We start from the raw sequence: 20,286 nt of genomic DNA, 5'->3' as shown, positions 1-20,286 counted from the left end.
CAGACATATCATGCACAGTGTAGACTACACACCATAGACTGAAATAAGATACACCTTATTATTTACAGTCTATGGTACACACACGTAATCCACAGTGAATCAAGACACGCCTTACAGAGGGCGTTTACCATGATATTTCACTGTGAACAGCATCAAGTGGTAAATGACTTGCCATATGACAAATGTGTTAAGCCTCTCCCCTCAGAAAGGGGCAGCGGCTGATGAATAGTAAACACCCTGAACCCGCCCATTTAATGTTTATTGATCAGCTCTCCGACAGGCCTATCTGACAGCGGTCAGATTCAGTCTGGATATGGCGTCGCTGCACCGACACAGGATGAATTTTCTCCTCTCCATGGGAATTTGTGTGTCGCACACCCGGACGGCGTTTCTTGGTTTTTGTCGCTCTTAATGGGGATCATACATGGCGATGGAGGACGTGGATAATAACGCAGCGGTCGAGGCGACTAACACCAAAACGGACATCAAGGAAAGAGGTGATGTCGGAGTTAACGGGGCTTGCATAGACAGGCAGCCGGACACGGTGGTCCACCAAGCGGGGCTGAATCGGACTGCAGATCGCGGCAGCCGCAATGGTCCGGGAGCTCACACTGCAACAGGGATAAGAGTGCTAAAGGCAAGTCATACGAGAGGATTTATCTTCTTGTGGTGCAGTTGATGATTCAAACATGACAATGTGGTCGACGATTATTTAGGTTATATGGTTTTACGTGTCAGGGATTCTCTCACATTGCAATTGGGGATTCAAACAGGGCAAAGTGCACGAGAATGAAAGGAATCCTTGTAATGTTATGTAATGCCTGTGATATCCAGTGATTTATACCCCAGGTTGATGATTGATCTGTGGATGACTGCCATTAAATGAGGAATGTACCAGAGCCAATTAACAGCCACAACCACAGACACACGCACCCACTGAATGCAGTTAAAGCTTTTACAGGAAGGCCCATTGCTGAACAGTTGGTATGAAATTTGAGAGAAGATACATGATATATAATAACACATTATTACCAGAGGAAGGAGCTTGATGTGCTTGGAAGATACACATCCACCCAATGTGGCTTCTACTCAACTAATGTGTATGGATTTCAAAACGATTGGCTTTTACAATGGAAGGCTATTTCAGCAAATCCTTAAAATTAAATAGGCCCTCCTGTAAAAATAAGTAAAATTCTTATTTTTTTAAAAGTTTTTAAACAACCTTACACTTTTCTTTTAACAGTTGTTGGCTGTTAAAGCGGCACCTATAATTCAGTTAGATAAAAAAAAAAAGTTCCCCTGATGTGTGAATCAATTCAGGGAACGTATCCAAACCCTACATTTCTGCCTTTTTTCAAACTAAGATATGATCATGATTGTCGAAGGAAATCATACAGTTTGTGGTATAATTACGCACCACAACATCATAAAGCCTACAAAGTAACTCCACCATTGCCTGACAAATCTATTCTAATTTTCCCTGAAGTATGTTTGGTTAACTCAGGCCAGGTTAACCAAACACACACTGAACAGCCCTCCTTCACTGTTTAATAAAAACACATACACACCTGGGAGCTGCAAACACAACTAGTCAACTAGTTTGGCCATTAAGTTATTCAACAGCAGCAAGCATGAGCGATTTTGATGCATCCCTCAGACACACCTTGATAGAAGCTGAGAAAGTAAGGAAGGGTTAGGGGCAGTTCACTTTTATCTTAACATATTTCAACAGGTGTGAAATTTAAACTGACACCTTAGCTGTTGTGCTCATCTCTTTAACCATCAGCATAATAGTGCTACAGTTATTTCTGTGAGTCGAAGTGTATTCTTAAACCTCGAAAGAGAAGTTGATATTACCTGAAAGTATTATTTGTTATATATAAAACATGTTGATGTCCACATGATGTTATGAAAAAACAATTTCAGTCATCTAGTTACTAATAAATAGTAAACCCACCCACATAGTCAATAGCCATATCAGCAATAAACTACATTTTCAGTTTATATGACTGCTGATATGGAGAGGCTACCCAAGTGAATTGATTAGTTTAATCAAAGGAAAATGAATTGAGAAAGTAAAACTTAGGAGCAGCTGATTTTACCGTGATGTCATAAGCACATCAGCCATTATCACATTTATGGTCTAGCATTGCATAGTTTCAGGAAGAACATAAGGCAACTGCACATCCGGCAAACATCCCTGTAAATGATAATGGCAAGAAAAATGAAAGGCTCTCAGGAAGTTTAGGGTTTAGTCTAGAGATGAAAGCAATTCTGTTTTTAGTGTTATGATAGGTATTAACAGCTGCGTACCTGCTAAAAAATCAATATTGATTATCAAACTTTAATTTATTTTACCCTTGTCTACCCTAGTACGACAACATGGGGAGAGAGTTGCCAATTTCTAGACTGGTCACCTTCATTTGATTGAAAATAACTATCAGTTTAATGACTGATCCCTAAAGGTGAACATCAGCCCCATGGTTACTTTGGTTCTGTTGGGAGATAGTAGATTCTTGAGTTAATCAAATTGCTATGGCATAGATGTGTTGCAGTAAGCCTACCCATCCCTAATGTGATGATCATCATTTTTAACCATCTTGAAGCTCTTTAGGCACCTGATGAGTGTTCAACATGCTGATTTGTATCTAATGTCAACCTGTGTGCTATGATGACTCTATGTCAGCAGCGCAACATAAAGCGGAATGGGAGTCGTGGCTGTGTGACAAGGAAGACAAGATTTGGATCTCGAGAGAGGGATTGGCTAAAGGGGGACACCCAACGGGGCTGTGTTTGTCTGTATGGGGGGACAGTGGACCCCCAGCCCCCTGCCTCTGGCCCACAGGCCTCATCAACCCCTCAGACAGACCTGCAGTTGGTGCTTTGCTCTACCAGTACCACAGTGGAGGAGCTGTGTGCTCAGAGGGACGGACAGGGACTCTATGTTCAGCTTCATGGAGACCTAGTCAGGTAAATACACACAAAGTTAAGTCATGTAAGAAAAGTTGTGATTTACCTACCTTTTGGCAAATGTGCGTTTGAGCCCAGCTAATGATTTGACATAAAATATCCTGAGAAGTTTGGATGGTAACACAGAGACATACTGTAATTAAGAGGCTATTGACATTTTCTTGGGCAAGGGCCTTGTCAGAAGTATTTCAGATAACCTCCCCTCTTTTGGGAACAGCACAGCGATCTATGTTAAACCTGCATCAGTAACTCTGAATGGGCCAAACACATCCACCACACAACAGCTGCAGTACTGCATCAGTGTCTTCATTGGATCTATTCAATACAGTACTGCTGTGCTCCCAGCTGAATGTTTAATCATGTACTAAGAAAGACATGAAGACAAGTAAAAGATATAAAAGATTTCATGTGTAAACAGATTAGTTTTTGAGTTGCAGTTGCATTGATTACAGTGCAAGTGAAACTTGACTTAATGCAGCTGGTTTAGACATCTGCAGAGGGAAGGGAAGCACATCTAGCAACAGATTGAAAGAAAGCTCAAGTGGGCACAGTAACATGTAATAAATGCCTTTAATATGTTTTATATTTCTAGTAGAGCTGTCAGCAGGGCCCATTAACTGCTACGTGATTCAGATCTGAAATTAATGCAGACTTTTTTCAACTGCATTGATTGCATTTGTCGCGATTGTGTCCCTGTAGGTGCACCGTAGCTAAGTCAACGCAAACTTCAGTCTACCACAAGTTCCTTATTTTCTTTCAAAAATAAAAGCATGGATCCGTGACCCAAGGACAAATCTGAGCATGTGCTTTCATGGGACATCGCATGCCAAGACATAAAGAGTCTAAATTGACATCAGGAATAGTACAAATCACTGAGACTTATTGTATGTGGCCATATATTTTAGTTCTTGTCATGAAAATATCTTGAAAGATATATTAAAATATCCTATAGTTATACAAGACCTAGAGACTTTAAAAAAATGCTAGTTGGTTATTTATAGTGTAGAATTGTAAACAGGGACTGCAGATGGAAATTAGCCTGCATGGCTAAATCTGGCACATTTACATGTGTGATTTTGTTGCTCTTGTTAATTAATGTGCGTTGTCCCTTTTAAACAAAGAAATCTAAAAAAAAACCTCTAAAAACAAATGTTTATCATTGAGCATTATTAATATCTGGAATATCATGCAATCCATGAGGTGCTGTAGTTCTTTGGCTGGAAGCATGGGTGATCACTTTGAGGCATTTTATTGGGTTGTCAACTAACAGAGTATGAACCAACTTTTTGATGAAACATTATATCTCTGGATTCTCTGCTGATTTGCAGTTGCAGGCATAGCTGAATAATGCAGGCTGTAAATAAATGCAAAGATTCTGTTAAGCTTGTGGATAATCTTTGCGGGTTCATTTAACATTCAAGCAGTACTGCACTTAAACTTAAACCTGCCAGGGATTACAAACAAGTAATTAACTGAGTCTTCAGTAAAGTCTTCACAATCTCAAAACAGGGTACTAGCGATACTGAGAAATTGATTTCTCTTCATGCAATTAAAATGGATATTTCTACAATTAAAGTGCATTTGTTCAGGGAAAGGTCATGCCAATGGCTCCATTAATGCTTAGCCTCCTAGTCTTATTTTTTCTTTCAAACCCATCAAATCACTTTTGAAAAAGTATATGTGAATTTTCGCTGCCTTAAAACTTTCATTACAGGGATTGATGGTAGATGCAAGTACAGTATAAATGAACATAATGCACTGAAGAATAATTTGTAGCTAAGGACATGATTAAACCTCTGGTTCGTGTTTTTTCTTTATAGCTTTTAGTTGTGTGCTGGTTACAGGGGCACATGGTCTGGGTTCTTGCCTGCTGAAGTAGTATTGTTTTCTCACTTGGAGAAGCTCCCTCTGAAGATGAACTTTATGAATGACTGTTCTTCTGTCAATCCATTTTTAAGCCAAGCTCCCAACCTTGCAATGCCAACAGGGTGAGCAGAGGATTCTTCTGTTCCTTTTCCCAGCAAAATGTTCTGCTTTGGGATTCCTAAATGTTCCCAGGAGATGGCATATGTAATCCCTCCCACATGTTCTGGGTATGCCTGGGGTTTCCTCCCAGTTTCCTCCAAATGGAGGCTCCCAGACATCACAACTGGCTCTTCTCTGAGGAGGTAGCAGCTTGTTACCAAAGCTTTCGAAATCATCAAGCATCTCTCTCTGAAACCTTAAGAGGGTCTGGGCTCAGCCACCCTGAAGATAAATATCATCTCTTATGCTTGTATGTTTGTACCTGAGTCAGGCCATGGAGTAAAATTTGTAGGTGAATGCTTTAAGACCATATGACACCCGTAGATGGTCAGGCACAACCCCAAAAATAGGACCTAGGACCATTTTCTTTATGGATCGCCTCTGAAAATGTAATTTATATCAAGTTAATGAAAGCACATTGGACCATTGAAGGGTTGCAACCAAGTAGCTGAAAACATACGGTGGGGATGTTTTCTCATTATTTAGCACTTTTATCAAGGGCTGGGAAATATATATAGTTTTTAAGATATATTGATACATTTTCAAACAAGATATAGGGTAAAACAATAAAGTTAATATCAATATAGTTTTTATTGCATTAAAATAACAGTAAACACTCCTTTCATAGAGCTGCCAGTTTGCCTTTTTCTCCTCTATTTCTTCACATACACTCTCCACCATGCTCTGCCTCGCTCCCTCTCTAAGCACTGCATGTATTTTGTTTTTGCAGGAAAGGATTTATTTATTTTATTTAAGGAGCATTTTATTTAGTAACATTTTCAATTTCCAAAAAGGTTTTTCTCATGCACATGTTGACATTGTGCAGCTGGCTGATAATCAAAGTATTGTGCGACATTTGGCCCATGTGGATTTGACTGATAACTGACTCTTTTTTTTCTAGGATAAAGGATAAATATAATCTATCACCGTTCGGCTAAAAAATATCAAGATATAATTTATGGTACATTCCGACCAGCCCTAAAGTAGTATGTACCATAAATTAAGTTAATTTGTTTGTCATGACATCTATTTTATGTAACATACATACAGTTGAACATAATTGTGTTACTAATGACCTGATATGCCAAAAAGATAATAAATAATAATTAACATGACTGAGGAACACATCATTTAAAATAATATCAATGACAATAAAAACAATAAAAGCAATAGCTAAAATTGACCCAATCTATGTTTACAAAAATGCATCCCCTTTTTGGTTTAGAGGTTTTGTGGTTCAAAAAAACATCCAGAAGTTCAAGGACCCAAAATAGCCTATTACCACTTACATAAAGCCCGAGTTCAATTCTTGGCTGTGATTCTTTGATTTGGTCTGTTAGCCCATTGGTCATAGTGCATTGTTAACAGTTTAATAGGGTTCATGGGCGGGAAGCTTGTTGTTACACCACCCCTCCTTTTCTTCTGTCCTACAGGAGGCTGGACGCGGCTGAACGTCCTCTACAGATTGTGTATGACTACCTCGCAGCTTTAGGCTACTCGGACCCTACGCGAGTGCAGCAAGAAGCAGCGAATTCAGACCTCAGCTGTTTGATCCGATTCTACAGTGGTGAGTACTGACCCACAAGGGCCTATCATCCCTAGTCCTTAATGCCTGCTGCTGCTCAGTGGGATCTGGCAGGAGCCTTGTGTCTTCCTCTGAAAACAGCCCTGATGGCCTGAAACCAGGCGGCAGCGAGTCAAATGTCAGAAAATGGTTTTACCATATCCTCTTTTCATCTTTTCGGTGCGTGTGTGTGTGTGCTATGAGCAAAGATTTTCATCTGGATAAGGTAAAAGCAGTTTTTACTTCCTGAGAATGATGCCTTTCTGAAGGTGTCTCTAGTATTTAATATAGCCTTAGGCCCGACACACACCTATCATGGTCCTTTGATAAGAGACTGACCATCCGGTGGTGTCCCTACTGCTGTCGAAATGCTCTCATGACCTCGGGACTAGACGGACAAAGTGGCACTATGTCTCTGTGAACTACTAAAGCTGTGGCAGAGTAGATGCACCCTTTTTGAGAAACTAGTAACAAGTCTGTCCACAGCCCATATAATCCAACAGACGTCTCCAGCTCCCCTCATTTGAGTCTGAACTTCAGTCTAAAGATACTCTTACAGTAGCATCATTTAAGGAGTTTGCCATCATGGGTAAATGGTCAAGATGACGTGTGTTTCCACTAAATAAGGCAACTGATGTTCCTGCTGAGTCAGTGGCATGCCTCATGTTTGGGCTAAGAACTGATCTCTACTGCAGTGCCAGAAACAGAGAAAGACTGAGCAAACCACAGCGTCTAAAGGGCTCTGACTTATTTCCTTCCACAGAAAGTACACATATATCCCTTCATTTAAATGTGGTGTTGCACACTAAAAGGAGAATCTGAAATGAACACAAATTTCACCATCTGTGTATCGCAATTTGCTAGTTGACAAGGCACTCAGGAGCCGACTTTAGAAATCCTAACCAAAGTTATGTCTTAGCAACAGATTGAATCCCTTTTGAAAAATATCAAACGCCAAAACTATGCAGAGATCTTTTTAAAGGAGAAATCAATACTATACACTCTCCAGAGCATCATTAGACAGCAGTGTTGTGTTTTCTGACTGGAGCCAGCTTTACCCTTGTTTTTACAATATTACATCTTTCTTCTGATGTTTGGGTTGGTTTTTACAACTGATAATCTGTTTGTTTAGCTGAAACACATTTAAATCACAGTGCCCTCAATCTTGTTCCATGTCCCTTTGTATTCAGTAGAAGCTTACCTGTTGTTTTCCCTTTTCCAGAATGAGAACTGGTCGAATCTTGGGTACTATCAGTAGTCAGGCCACATTGGTCCGAGTCTAGCCAGGCCCCTCGGAGACTTCCTGCCTTCTTTTGTCCACTCATGGGAAAAGAGGGACAAGGCATGACTGGTACTTGGCTGCTTGACACACTGCCATGGCTGTGAAAACAACTTGATTGGTCCACAGAGCTGGGAGTGTAGTTAGAACGTACTGTTATGGAGTATTACTTGTGGCTGTTAGTTGTAAAATATCTTTTGTAGAATATCGTTCTACTCGTGTGTAGGAGCTCTCCAGTCACACAGCTGCACAAACTCATTTTTTTTTAAAGCAGAAAGAAACCTTGGTTTTCATTCCCACCCACAGCAGCGTTTCAGGTGGGCTGTGATGTGTTGTTGAAACACACAACAGCGGCCGTGTTCTGAGATCCGTCTCCCCAGGTGCTTGCTTGTCTAACAGCTGCTGTCAGAGGTAATGATCTGACTAAGCAGGTGAGGGAAGCTGTGGTCCATCAGTAAAGACTGCATCTCATACAGAACCACCTGATGTGGTGCACTGCCTGTGTCAGCCCTGCATTTGAGGGGCTTTGTAAGTCTACATAGACTTCTTATCGATCTGAAATAATTCACAAGTCAAACCTTAGGCTTTGCTGGTTGATTTAAGTGTACATAAAGTATTGCTGATAGTGCAGGGTTCATGTGCCTATATTGATATAACTATGCCGGTCATGTTTTTGTTCCTAATGCTAAGTGGGTCTGAAAATTATGTAAAAAAAAAAATAATAATTAAAAAAAATGAGACAACAGAATCCCGCCTTTTCAGAAAGAAAACAATATTTGGTTACAATAAAAACATTGACCACATTAATTTCCAACTTAAATGGAAAATTCCTTTCTGCCAGAGAAATACCCTGTCTCATTACCCTTAGGGGACAAATAAAGTTTTTTGAACTGAATTGAATTACTATTCTACAGGAGATGCAAGTACGTATCAGTAATAAAAATGTATGTCAGTGGTCTACATGGAAAGGAGGAGTTGATTTATTTTACTTTTTGTAGGGTTGCATGTTTGCGCATTACATATGTGCGCATTCTTGTCATTATTATTTCTTTATTTAGATGTTCTGTGCAAAGTGGGATAAGCAGGACATGTATTAAATTCCACCATCCCCTTATTTGTTTTAGAAAGTGGTCTCTAACCTTTTGAATCCTCCTCTTCCCACACACACACCCTCCTGCCGTGGTGCACAAATGAGAAGAAAATAAACATGGACAAGGGAGTAAACATTTCTAAATGCTGACTTAATAAAATGCTTTTAATAAAAACAAGTGCAGAGACCTAAGGGACCATTGGTTCTCTGTTGGCCCACGCAGCTGCAGCACACTCAAGGCCCGCTGTAATCTCTGCCCCTGGTCCACTGGGACCTGATCCACCTCTGCCTGGGAGATCTTTGCCTGTGCTGTGCTTAGACCAAGTGTCAGTGTCAGGGCAGAAGGAATTAAGTCATCTGTGTGCAGTGTGAACTCACCTAATAAGCGATTGTTTTGGCTGGGGCTGTTTTAATAATGGAAATTAAACTTAAATGCAGAACTGTGGATGTGTCAACCTGAGACAACATAGATAAAACGTTATTTTACAGGCTGAGGCCAATTGGTTCAGTAATAATCCATGGGAAACAAAAAGAGGGGTCATCTCAGGGATGGACAGAGCACAAGGTTGTTTCTTCATATTATGGTAGAAAGGAAGACAAAATTGTTAACAGTGACAGGAGTGGAGTAGAAAGTCAGACTGAAATTTAGGATGGAATTTGTATTCAGATCAAGGTTCCCGCGAAATTGCCCTGAGCAACAGAGCTCTGCAGAGAGCAGGCTCTCCGTGGTTTCCTGTCATCTCTTCCCTGTTATATGCTATAACTGTGATGCAGCTCTGCTTATACTGAGTTTTTCCTCTTTCTCATTTGAAATCTGCAGACTCTTTCACATCCTAGACCCATGGTCAGTTTTCAAGTCAGCTGGCTCACTGCTGCTGAAAAAAAACATTTAAATCCTTTCTATTATCTGTTTTTAAAGCAGTAATCAGTTGTGTATTATCTGTATTCTGCTCAGTGTAGCGTTGCTATAGATGATATAAATTGTATTTCTGACACAAAGTTTAAAGAAGAGTTATTTTATGAAAGGTAAAGGACCACCAAGAGAAGGCATCTGGGAGGTGGGTTGAATTTGAATTCGCTGCCAAAAAGAGCTTGCTGTTCTGAGTCAAATCAGACTGTGTTTCCGCCTTCACTGACCCCCTACTGCATGCTAACGCAATCTATGCAATCTTGAGCAAGACAAAAAAGCTCTGGGATACAGGGAGTATTGTGTTCAACTGAGTGCTCAACAGTTAAATTTAAATCATCCAGTATGTGATTAAAAACAGATTCAAGAAAGTACAAACACCCAGACCAAGATTGGGAGCTACAAGCTTAAGTTGATACAGAAGAAGTTGTCTCCCCAAGAAGGACGTGAAACCCATTTCTCCATAATGCTGTGACTTCCTTCACAGTACTTTAAATGAATGGAAACGCCAACATGATAGTCAGAATCTTATATTGACAAATAAATGACGTAGTCAGTGAAGGTTCATAGAGTGAAATAGTTTGGAGTAAAACAGCGATCTCCCTTATAATCCTGAGCTCTATCAGAGCTGTATTCAATATTTTATTTTAGACTGAAAGTTTATCAGTCCTCTCCGGAAATGTTTCTCTGTCCAGTCAAATGATACGATTATAGAATAGTTTTTGTTTTGCTGCTTTAATGTCTCGATTTTTACTGCAGCGACATCACTGTGACATTACTGCAGACATGGAAACATTTACAGTTTCTGTAAACAGCTCATCTTATCTTAAGAGTAAATAGTTGAAGAAGACATAAATATACCAATACGACACGTTAAAGAATCAGCTGAAAGCTTGCACTGCTCAACATTTTTGATAAATAATTTTATGATAATTTGGCTCTGTGTCTTAACAATATCACACGCTCTTAAAATAAGGTTCAGTATGAACATGAAGACTTAGAAATTTGAGAGTTAAAGCTCAGAAAACAAGCATTTGACATAATTAAATCAATAAATGTATTTGCTCAAGTGGGGAACTGATACTTGGCTCATACTCAACCTTGAGGACTCAGACTTGGATTCGGACTCAGGACTCGACTATAACTCTGCTCTGTTCACCTTAAGCGTGGCTGCAGTCTTCACTCATGAAACTCAGCTCCTTTATCACTGAAGAATTAAAATTGATGGTTAAACACATAGAAGGGACCAGAAAGTGCAGAAAGAAGGCAGAGCCAAATTATCATAAAATGATTTACCTTCACTGACTACGTCATTTATTTGTCAATATAAGATTCTGACTATCATGTTGGCGTATCCATTCATTTAAAGTACTGTGAAGGAAGTCACAGCATTATGGAGAAATGGGTTTCACGTCCTTCTTGGGGAGACACAGGTTGTCTTTGCTGCAGTGGGTTCACTGCATGTTTCTAATAAACTCCTACCTGCAATCCACCCATTTTTTATCAGAATTTAAAATTGTATGATGCCTTTTGGCCAATCCGTAGTGATGACTGCAAAAGCTACAGGGTCAAAGCCGCTAGCCAACATTGGCAAGGGAGCTAGTCAACTTGGGAGGCTGTGACCACCAGGGCCATCACATGGGCCGACATGTGGGGGATGCTCCAGGCAAGGCTTAGTTTCCTGATCAAGGCCACATACGACACACTCCCCAGTCCCTGGAACCTGCACCTCTGGTATGGCTCAGAAGAAACCTGCCAACTCTGCAACTCTGCAACTCCTCAGACCCTGGCCTTAGGCACATTCTCTTCGAGTGCAAGGCAGCACTGAAGCAGTATGGCGGCATGACCGGGTCCTGGGCAAACTAGTTAAAATACTGGAGACCCGCAGGTTGGAAGCAAACAGGGCCAGCCCAATTACATCCCAGCGGCTGATCCATTTTGACAGGCAAGGGAGTGAAGCAAAGAGTTGGACCACGAAGGAATCAGAATCAGAAATACTTTATTAATCCCAGGGGGAAATTTGTTTCCTGGGGACAAGAGATATCCCGCTTGTCCCCAGGAGGCGAGTGGCAGATGTCAGCTTACCTCAACCACCAGCTGAAGTTCCCTAAAGAGATTACCATGACATCTCTACGGCCGGATATTGTGCTCTGGTCTGTGCCCTCTAGAACAGTCATCATGGCAGAGCTGACTGTTCCATGGGAAGAGGGGAAGGAGGCTGCCATTGAGAGAAAGAAGAAGTATGCCGCCACATGCTCACAAGCTAGGTGAAGAGCATTCACCTCTCCTGTGGAAATTAGGTGAAGGGGCTTCGCTGGATTTGAAATCTATTGGAATCACAGGCCCCAAAAAGAGGAGAGCCCTCAAAGATTTTGCGTAGGAGTCAGAGCAGGGGAGCATCTCGCTCTGGCGCAGAAGGAAGGACAAGGCGTGGGGGAAAGGATCCTAGAGCAGGCTGCAGGGAGTGGTAAGGAGACATCCATGCTCCACCACCTCCAGATGTTCCAGGAATAAAGAAGCGAAACATCAGTGAAGGATGGCTCCCGCTGACAACCCTTAAGCCTGAACAATGGCACAATCAGAGTTGTGACAGGCAGAAATGCCTAGCAGGTGAAACCACCTGTGCTTACATCTGGTGTGGCAGCTTCCTAGGAAACCATTTCACATGTTGATGATTAGTTCAGTGGAACCAGCACATGGCCCTTCTCCTCCTAACTCTCCTTAATCAGACAAAAACATCTTGCAACAAAAAGTTAACAACATCTTCTGTTTGATCATGTTTTAAATCCCTACTGGAGCCAGAGGGAATGGTAAACACTAAGGGTCTGAAAGATGCACTGGCGGGTGGGCCGTCAGTTTATGCAGATTTCTAACAGGTTCAGGTGGACTATCCTATTTTGTAAGGCCATTGGATCAGCATCTCAGCTGGCCTTTAAATGTTTTAGTTTTAGTCATTTTATTTTTTGGTCATTTGATCATCCAGTCGTTTCTGTGTGGAATACATGCGATGAATAAAAGTTTTGTACCTTGCTACTCTTTTTTTCCTTTAAGCTATGAGCCTTCTGTATTGTAAATGGGCATGAGTATTATTGTTATAAGGTCACCATAATGCAGACAGAAAATGGATGAATCAAATCCTATCATAATCATCGTTGTTATTCCAAATGTCGAAGACAATTAGTTTAATTATGTTGTTTTCTCTTTTATATTGTAACTGAATATATGAATCAATGAGCACAGAAAAAATAGACATTTGACGATCAGCTGATGTTAGGCAAAATCTGACCAATCACATTTGATTGTGTAAATCATTAGTTGGGGACACCACTTGTAAACACTATTGGTCAGGTGGGATAGGATTGATTGGCCGGCCTTCTGCATAGTTGATGGAGACATTTGCTGGAGAAAGTGTGACGGGTTTACCCTTTCAGATTGGACTTTGATTTGTGAACAACCTATTTCCATAGCAACTAATGGCCCCAACAGACCTTGAGGGATATCATGTGTTTGAGGAGTTGGCTCTTTATGGCTTGGATTTATTTGATATTGCATAAATAGGTCAATGGTTTCCAGATGAGTGGTTTTATTGATATGAAAGTTCTAAAAGCAATATGATGTGTATCTGTGTATGTCTGTAAACTTTTATAGTGAATGTGCATTTTTGGTATGAATGCTATCAGCATAAACACATCAAGTTTGAAAGGATGGTTAGAATACTATCACATCCCACCCTAAGGTTGCCCTATGGGGCGAAGACCTACACACAAAAAGACCTAATAAGAGCACATAAATTCGTAAAAAAGTAACTAAACACTTCCTACACATCTTCCCAGTGGAAAAGTAAAACTTTTCATGTGGGTGTAGTGAGTGGGCGTGGCTAAATGGCTCAGTGGCGCCCCCTTGAAATTTTCAAAAAGGCCTCCCCATAGGGGTTTCTTTCACCTACATGCATGAAAATGTTTCTGTATATTAAACATGTCAGGACCTACAAATAATCCTCTGGCACCCGCAGTCAAAACCCAACAGTAAAACCGCCATCATTTTTTAATGTATGAATAATGGCCCAATTTTGAATTTTCAGGCTTCCTATCCGAGCGTACTTCCTGGAGACCCTGTTCATCTGATCATCACCAACTCAGTCTCAGTGTGTTCTAGACATGTTGAAGATCTAAAGTTGTGCGAAACTTATATATTAAATAAAAGGGCGTGGCCGCAGCTTACTGTCAAACTTTGATGCCTTGGTGCACCACTGTGTATTTTTCCCAAAACGCCTCCCCATAGAGGTTTTTTCACCTACATTCATTAATTGTTTTCTGCATATTAACCATGTCAGGACCTACATAAAATGCTATGGCTCCAATTGTCAAAACCCAACCGGAAGCCTGCCATATTTTTTAAATTTCAAAATAAAGGCCCAATTTTGCATTTCACAGGCTGTTTATTTTGACATACTTTTTTGAGGCCTCGTAAAACTGATCATCTCCAGAGTCGGTCAGTGTGTTCTTGACATATTGATGATCTAAAGTTTCGATCTACACGATTCTACATAGAAGAGCATCCCATTGGTGTACTGTCAAACTTTGATTTCTGGGTCCTCTTTTTTTCAACTACATGCATGACATTTTTTATGTATATCAACCATGTCTGGACATACAAAAGATCCTCTTTTCTAACCCTAACCCTAACCCTAACCCTAACCCCACCCATAATCAAAACCCAACAGGAATTCTGCCATCGTTTCAGGTTTTCAATAGTCTCATTTAGTCTAATATTAAAGGGAGCCTGTTTAATCAGTCGACATTATCCAACAAAGATGCAGGTTCGCCTGTGCCAGTTGTGCTTGATATTGAGGCTGAACCTATGAAAGAAGCAACTCGCTCCTCTTTCTTGGATCATTTCAGGCTGGGATGCAGCCAGCCTCCTCCAGTCAAGAAATGCTTCTTTTAAGATCCCCAACACGCTTTATTGATGCCGTTGTTGTCTGGCGGCTTTTTTAAAAAAAGAATGAATTTTGATTACATTGTAGCCCAGAATTTCTAAATGACACATTACAGATGTTTAAATTACTATTATCTGCATATTTTCAGGCGTGCATATGTGGAAACGGCAAAAGACGCCAATGCAGCAGAACACTTTGCAGCTGTGCATTATGACAGTTCCGGCATGAACCGCTCTGCACACCAATATTTTCTGAATCTCATAGCGTTGCCTTTTTTAACTGGCCAGTACTACGACTTTTACACAAATCGAAATGCACGGCCGGCTGCTTAGCGGTTTTATTATTATTATTCTTGTTGTTACTGATGGGCAGTTGGACACTTTAGGTAGCAGCCATATGTAGCAGCCCTTGCCATTAGCGTGTGAATGTGGTGTAAATGGGTTAATGTGACATGTAGCGTAAAATCCACTTTGAGTGCTCATAAGTCTAGAAAAGCATTATCCAAGTCCAAGTGAAGTCCATTTACCATTTGATGGCTTTCTCTCAATCCAAGTAGCACTTTGTGTCTGAATCCCTCCAATTGATTTAGAAATGACTCCATGATAAGATATACTTTATTGTCCCCAATGGAAAATTTGTCTTAGACTCTGTCCTGCAATTACAAGAGAATTAAAAAGTACATAAATAGAGATAATTAAAAACATGTAGAGAAAACAATTCCACATATACCTAAAAGAAAACCTTCCTACAGCAGTGATGTATTGACATATTGCACGGCCCTACCTCACCTCATATTCAGAATATTAATGGACATTGGCACAAATGAATGTTTATAATGATTCAGCCTGGTCATCTTCTCCCAGAGGGTAAAAGCTGAAACTCAGAGTGAAAAAATGTGGGTCAGGTCAGACACTTTTTTCTGTGCCTGTCTAACTAAACACTGTTCATAGAGTGTTGGGAGAGAGTTTTTTTAACACCCATGAACATGGCCGTCTGCCTAAGACGAGTTATCTGTGACAGTAACTCCTGGTCCCAGTGAAAAACGTGTATACACGCGTCCATGTAGTTTAAAGTGGTATCCGGACAACTATTAAAAATGTAAGTGAAAATGTTTAATACAGTCTGAAAATAATAATAATAATCTTACTGTCTTCTGATGTATGAATGACATATAACATAACTTTTCCTAATTAAAAAAAAGAGTTTGATATCCAGCCCTGTGTTCAGGTGTTTTCACCCTCTTAGATAGTACTACCTATTCCTGACCCTTTAAGAGTTTGTCTCACATGAGGAGACACCCAAATACCAGGCACTGCTATTGATCTGCCTGCCAAGCCCATTTTTTTTTCAGAAGCACCTGGCTTGTTCATTATCAGTTTCCCTGGCAAAGAAAAAGATGTGCAACCTTTCATTTCTTTCGGATGCCCTTGTGAAGTGAAAGTGAAGGTGGAGAGAAAGAGCAAGGCAGACAGTATTAGGGAGAGTAAGCAGATTGCCCGTGAGAGTCTCTGAGTGGGAGGAGGCATATGTTGGTTTGAGGAAATTCTAACACCACAGGACAAAAGGACGAGGCAGTATCTCTCCTGTGTACTTATTTGACTCACTGTTAACCCAAGTGTACTGTACTTGCAGCCTGGCAGAGACGCTGCTGTCCAATTTGTCCTTCAGCTCTGGCCAGCTAAGGCTGCCTGCTGTGCAAGTTGGCATAATTTAATTGAATAGACTGAAGTTTGATTTGACAAAGCCCTGACTCATTCATCAATATGACTGATGCTTTGGCAAGGATAGGATGACCATAGAGAGAAAGCAGAGAGAGGTGTAGATGCATATTTTATCCTTGAAAAGAACCACTGAAAAACTAACATCTCAGTACTATACTAAAATTGAAAAGTCCCCTATCTGCATACCAACCTGACTGGTGTTGCTATATTTGAACCCTGAACATAACTTGAAGTTGTAATGCTATATTTTTGTTTTATATCCTCCATTCTAGATTTGATCTATGAAGATGTTTGTGAAGGAAGAAAAGTTGTCTGTAATCTTATAAAGAAAACAGTATTATCCCTGTAATACAAGAATACGGCCTAGGCTTCATTTTAAAGGCCTAAAACCAGCATCTGAATACTCACAGTACCCATTTCTCAAAGATCCAACTAAAATGAGCCTGACTGAGACTAACAAATGAAATATGAACCCAGCTTTCTGGCTATCTGGCACTTGACGAACACATTGATTATATACTGTATATACTATATACTGTACTGGGTTTCTCTCTTCTTAGCTTTTATGTAGTCTACTTTCAGCATGAGGCAAATATGCACACAGATGATTTCTTCTTAAAAGTGTGTGTGTGTGTGGGGGGGGGGGGGATGCAGTTATAGAAGAATTCTACAATAGTATATTGATTTTTCTTTGCAGTACTTTAAAATCCGACCTGTTATTGTGCAGTGAGAGTAATCCAAATGTACATCCTATGAGATAATAGGGCAGTGTCCTCCGAAGCACTGTTGTCAGATAATTTCCTGGTATTAATTAGCTAAGGTGACTAATCTGAGGTGATATCATTCTGCCCTGTGTGTGTATGTGTATGACTTCATTTTCTGAATGCCTCCATCCAACTTGTGTGCATAACATCTGCCAGTAATTAGATTATTATCTGCAGATCAACTCTAAGAGTGTGTGTGGGCTTTTCTTTCAGAGCGTCCAGTGAATGCAGACCAGCAGGAACGGACCCTTCTAAAAGGCGTATTCAGCGTCAGGAAGGGCAAGTCGCAGCTACATAAGTGGGCAGAGCGACAGGTCATCCTCTGCGGCACCTGTCTAATCGTGGCCTCCGTCAAAGACAGCCTTACTGGAAAGATGCACATCCTACCTCTGGTGGGGGGAAAGGTAAGAGTGCAGTGTTTGTAGGTCAGACAACCTGACAGGGGGTTGACTTTTAACTTTATACTCTGCAATAACACAGCTGGGTTGGACAGCTGGATGGGGCTGAATGTAGTGCTATCAGCTAGGGTTGAAGAAAAATAACATTTCACTAAAGAATCCGGATTTTATTTTTTCTAAGAGACGACTTCAAGTCTCGACGTAGGCCGGTGGAGCCCTTTACATTGGCTGTTCTACTAGCACTGGAGAACAGCCCTCTCCTGGCAGCCTTGCTGCATTCACCCCCTGGAAGGCTTCCAGTGAGCTGGCCAATCAGAAGAACATGGGTACGTGGGGAGAGGCCTTAAAGAGACAGCAGCTGAAAAAAAACATTATAAGCAGAGCTGTAATTGGGGCATTTACTGATGCCAGTAAAAGATAAATAAGGTTTTTTTTTCAGTTGAAAACCATCCAAAGCCACTCTATAGGTTTTACAGACTGACAACATGAAGGGTGATAATGAGTATAATATGGAATCTTTAAAGGTTGCGTTTAAAGATTCCATATTATACTCATTATCTTTCTATAGTGTCTTTTTCAGAGTCTTTGTTTACAGTTTATTTAACAATTCTTGGTGCTACTACTGAAACATCTTAGGCCATACTGTTCAGCAAAGTGCTGATGTCGTCGCTCCAGGCAACCAATCTCATACTAGAGGGGCAGGACTTGTTGCCCAGGTAGCAAAGAAAACCTGCTTTATCTGCCCCTTATTTCTTGTCACTTACATACCAATTTCAAATGGTCTCTGAATGTTAACGGAAAAATATTTTTTTTTTATGCAAAACTACAAAAACATGCTGTAATAGAATGGTGTACAATAGAGGAGAATAGCAGAATAGAGAATCATCTGCATAAAGACAGATATTACAGTTTTTAAGAGAAACAAATTACAAATTCAAAATTAGTTTTAGCAATTGTAGGTAACATAAAACTTTTAATACCTTTGTTTTTCAAAAGTTGGCTTCGTCCTCTGTACTGTTGAGACCAATTTACCGAATGAATGAATGAATGAATGATTTATTTTTGTGTCAGGTCATTTACAAGACCCATCCCACATGGAATTATTCTGACACATTAGCTGAGAGTCAATACCAGTATAAATTGCAAGTCCAGCAGCCGCCAGCATCACATGATCTTATGAGTGAAAATTTACTCCATTCATCGTTAACTGTGCTGGGATACATAGCGACGCAGACCAAGCGTGCAGCTTTTCACCCTCATTATATCTAAATCATGCATTTAAAGAAAACTGTGGTATATGTTTTTGTAAATTAAGCTTGTGGAGTGCTCATTTGACTGAAAGACCCTCAATTAAAGACAACAAGTGAGATGAGCAGCGCAACTCTTGGGCTGTGGGTCTGAGCTCAACTACCATACTGTAGCTAGTAACAGTTCAAACTACACAAAGCTAAAACAGATGATACTAAAAGAGCTACACAGCTGCACAGAAAATGCATGTTGTGGACTTTGCTGAAAGCAATGGAATTCATCACAAAGACAGAAAGTATAAACCTTTTTTCTCTCTGAGACCCCAAACACAGACTGTGTCTTAACAAAGCACAGGAAGATAAGTATAGCAAAATAAAAATGTCATCACTAGCAATATAATGAAATAAACACTACTGATATTTTTATTTGCCAAGATAAAAACAGTGGAAAGTGTTGCAATAATTTTGCATTAATGTTTCCTCTCTGTGCTCCTCCTCCTTCAATTTGTGTGTTGTGTTTGTATTTAGGTGGAGGAGGTAAAGCGGAGGCAACACTGTCTGATGTTCAGCTCAGCTGGATACCAGGCACAGACGTACTTTGTCAACTTTGACACACTGGTGGACTACCAACGCTGGCATCGGCAGGCATCAAAAGTAAGCAAGAATGTGTGACAGTTTGTTTGGTTACAGTTAGTCCCTCTGGGCTTGTACTTCAATCAAAGATTAGATGTTGGAATCAAGGTTTCCATCTTCCTATGAGTGGTCCAATCAGAAACCGCCTCTCTGAGTTGGTTTGATTGTCTCAACAGAGGCAGACACACAGCAGTGTCTTGCTTTGATTGAACAGCACATCTCTATTCATATACTATGTTTTTCTACTTTTAGTAGGGGGAAGTTTCTTTTCACAAAGTCGCTTAGCAGTGAAGATTTATGTTATGTACCATGACCCAAAAACATTTTCTTTTGTTTGTTTAATAACACTCTTTGAGAATCTTGCCAGTTCCTCACAGCTGTTGATCATAAAATTCATTGTTTCTTTTCTGCTCTTCTTGCTTTGTCTCTAATATCCAAATTATTGGCTGTTGTTCCATTGCTCCTTCCTGGAGCTGAACTGCCTCTGTGTGAGCCTCCACTAAGGAGGAGCCAGCAGCAGACAATTAGTTATGGACAGACAAAGCCAACAGATAAAAAAAAAGGAAATCCAATTAGTTACAGATTCAAGTTAAGTCCTGGATTTCTCTGGACTATAGTGGTATGGATTACTGGGTTAGAGAAGCCTGTAAGTGCACTGTATTTAGTATATTATACTACATTGCACATTTTTTGTGTGTGATGTGAAATGTGCCAAACAAGCACAAAACATCACAACCATGTAAGTTCAG

General features: G+C 40.4%; 1 protein-coding gene across 2 annotated transcripts in view; it reads left to right on the top strand.

Moving 5' to 3' along the window:
- Positions 1-253: 253 nt before the first annotated feature.
- Positions 254-20,286, top strand: part of phlpp2 (PH domain and leucine rich repeat protein phosphatase 2) — a 37,790-nt gene continuing 17,757 nt past the window's right edge. The window contains exons 1-5 of one of the 2 annotated variants that reach the window (XM_061038455.1): positions 254-637; positions 2,690-2,970; positions 6,429-6,562; positions 17,473-17,663; positions 19,433-19,558. In XM_061038455.1, the coding sequence (XP_060894438.1) occupies positions 425-637; positions 2,690-2,970; positions 6,429-6,562; positions 17,473-17,663; positions 19,433-19,558 (945 nt within the window). In that variant the 5' untranslated portion in view covers positions 254-424. Of the gene's footprint in view, positions 638-2,686; positions 2,971-6,428; positions 6,563-17,472; positions 17,664-19,432; positions 19,559-20,286 lie in introns of both variants that reach the window. The other variant, XM_061038447.1, reaches the window with a different exon arrangement.

Source organism: Labrus mixtus, chromosome 1 (genome assembly GCF_963584025.1).
Source record: "Labrus mixtus chromosome 1, fLabMix1.1, whole genome shotgun sequence".
NCBI classification, from domain to species: Eukaryota; Metazoa; Chordata; class Actinopteri; order Labriformes; family Labridae; genus Labrus; species Labrus mixtus.
Note: the sequence above shows the minus strand (reverse complement) of the source record. Positions and strands in the feature narration are given on the sequence as shown.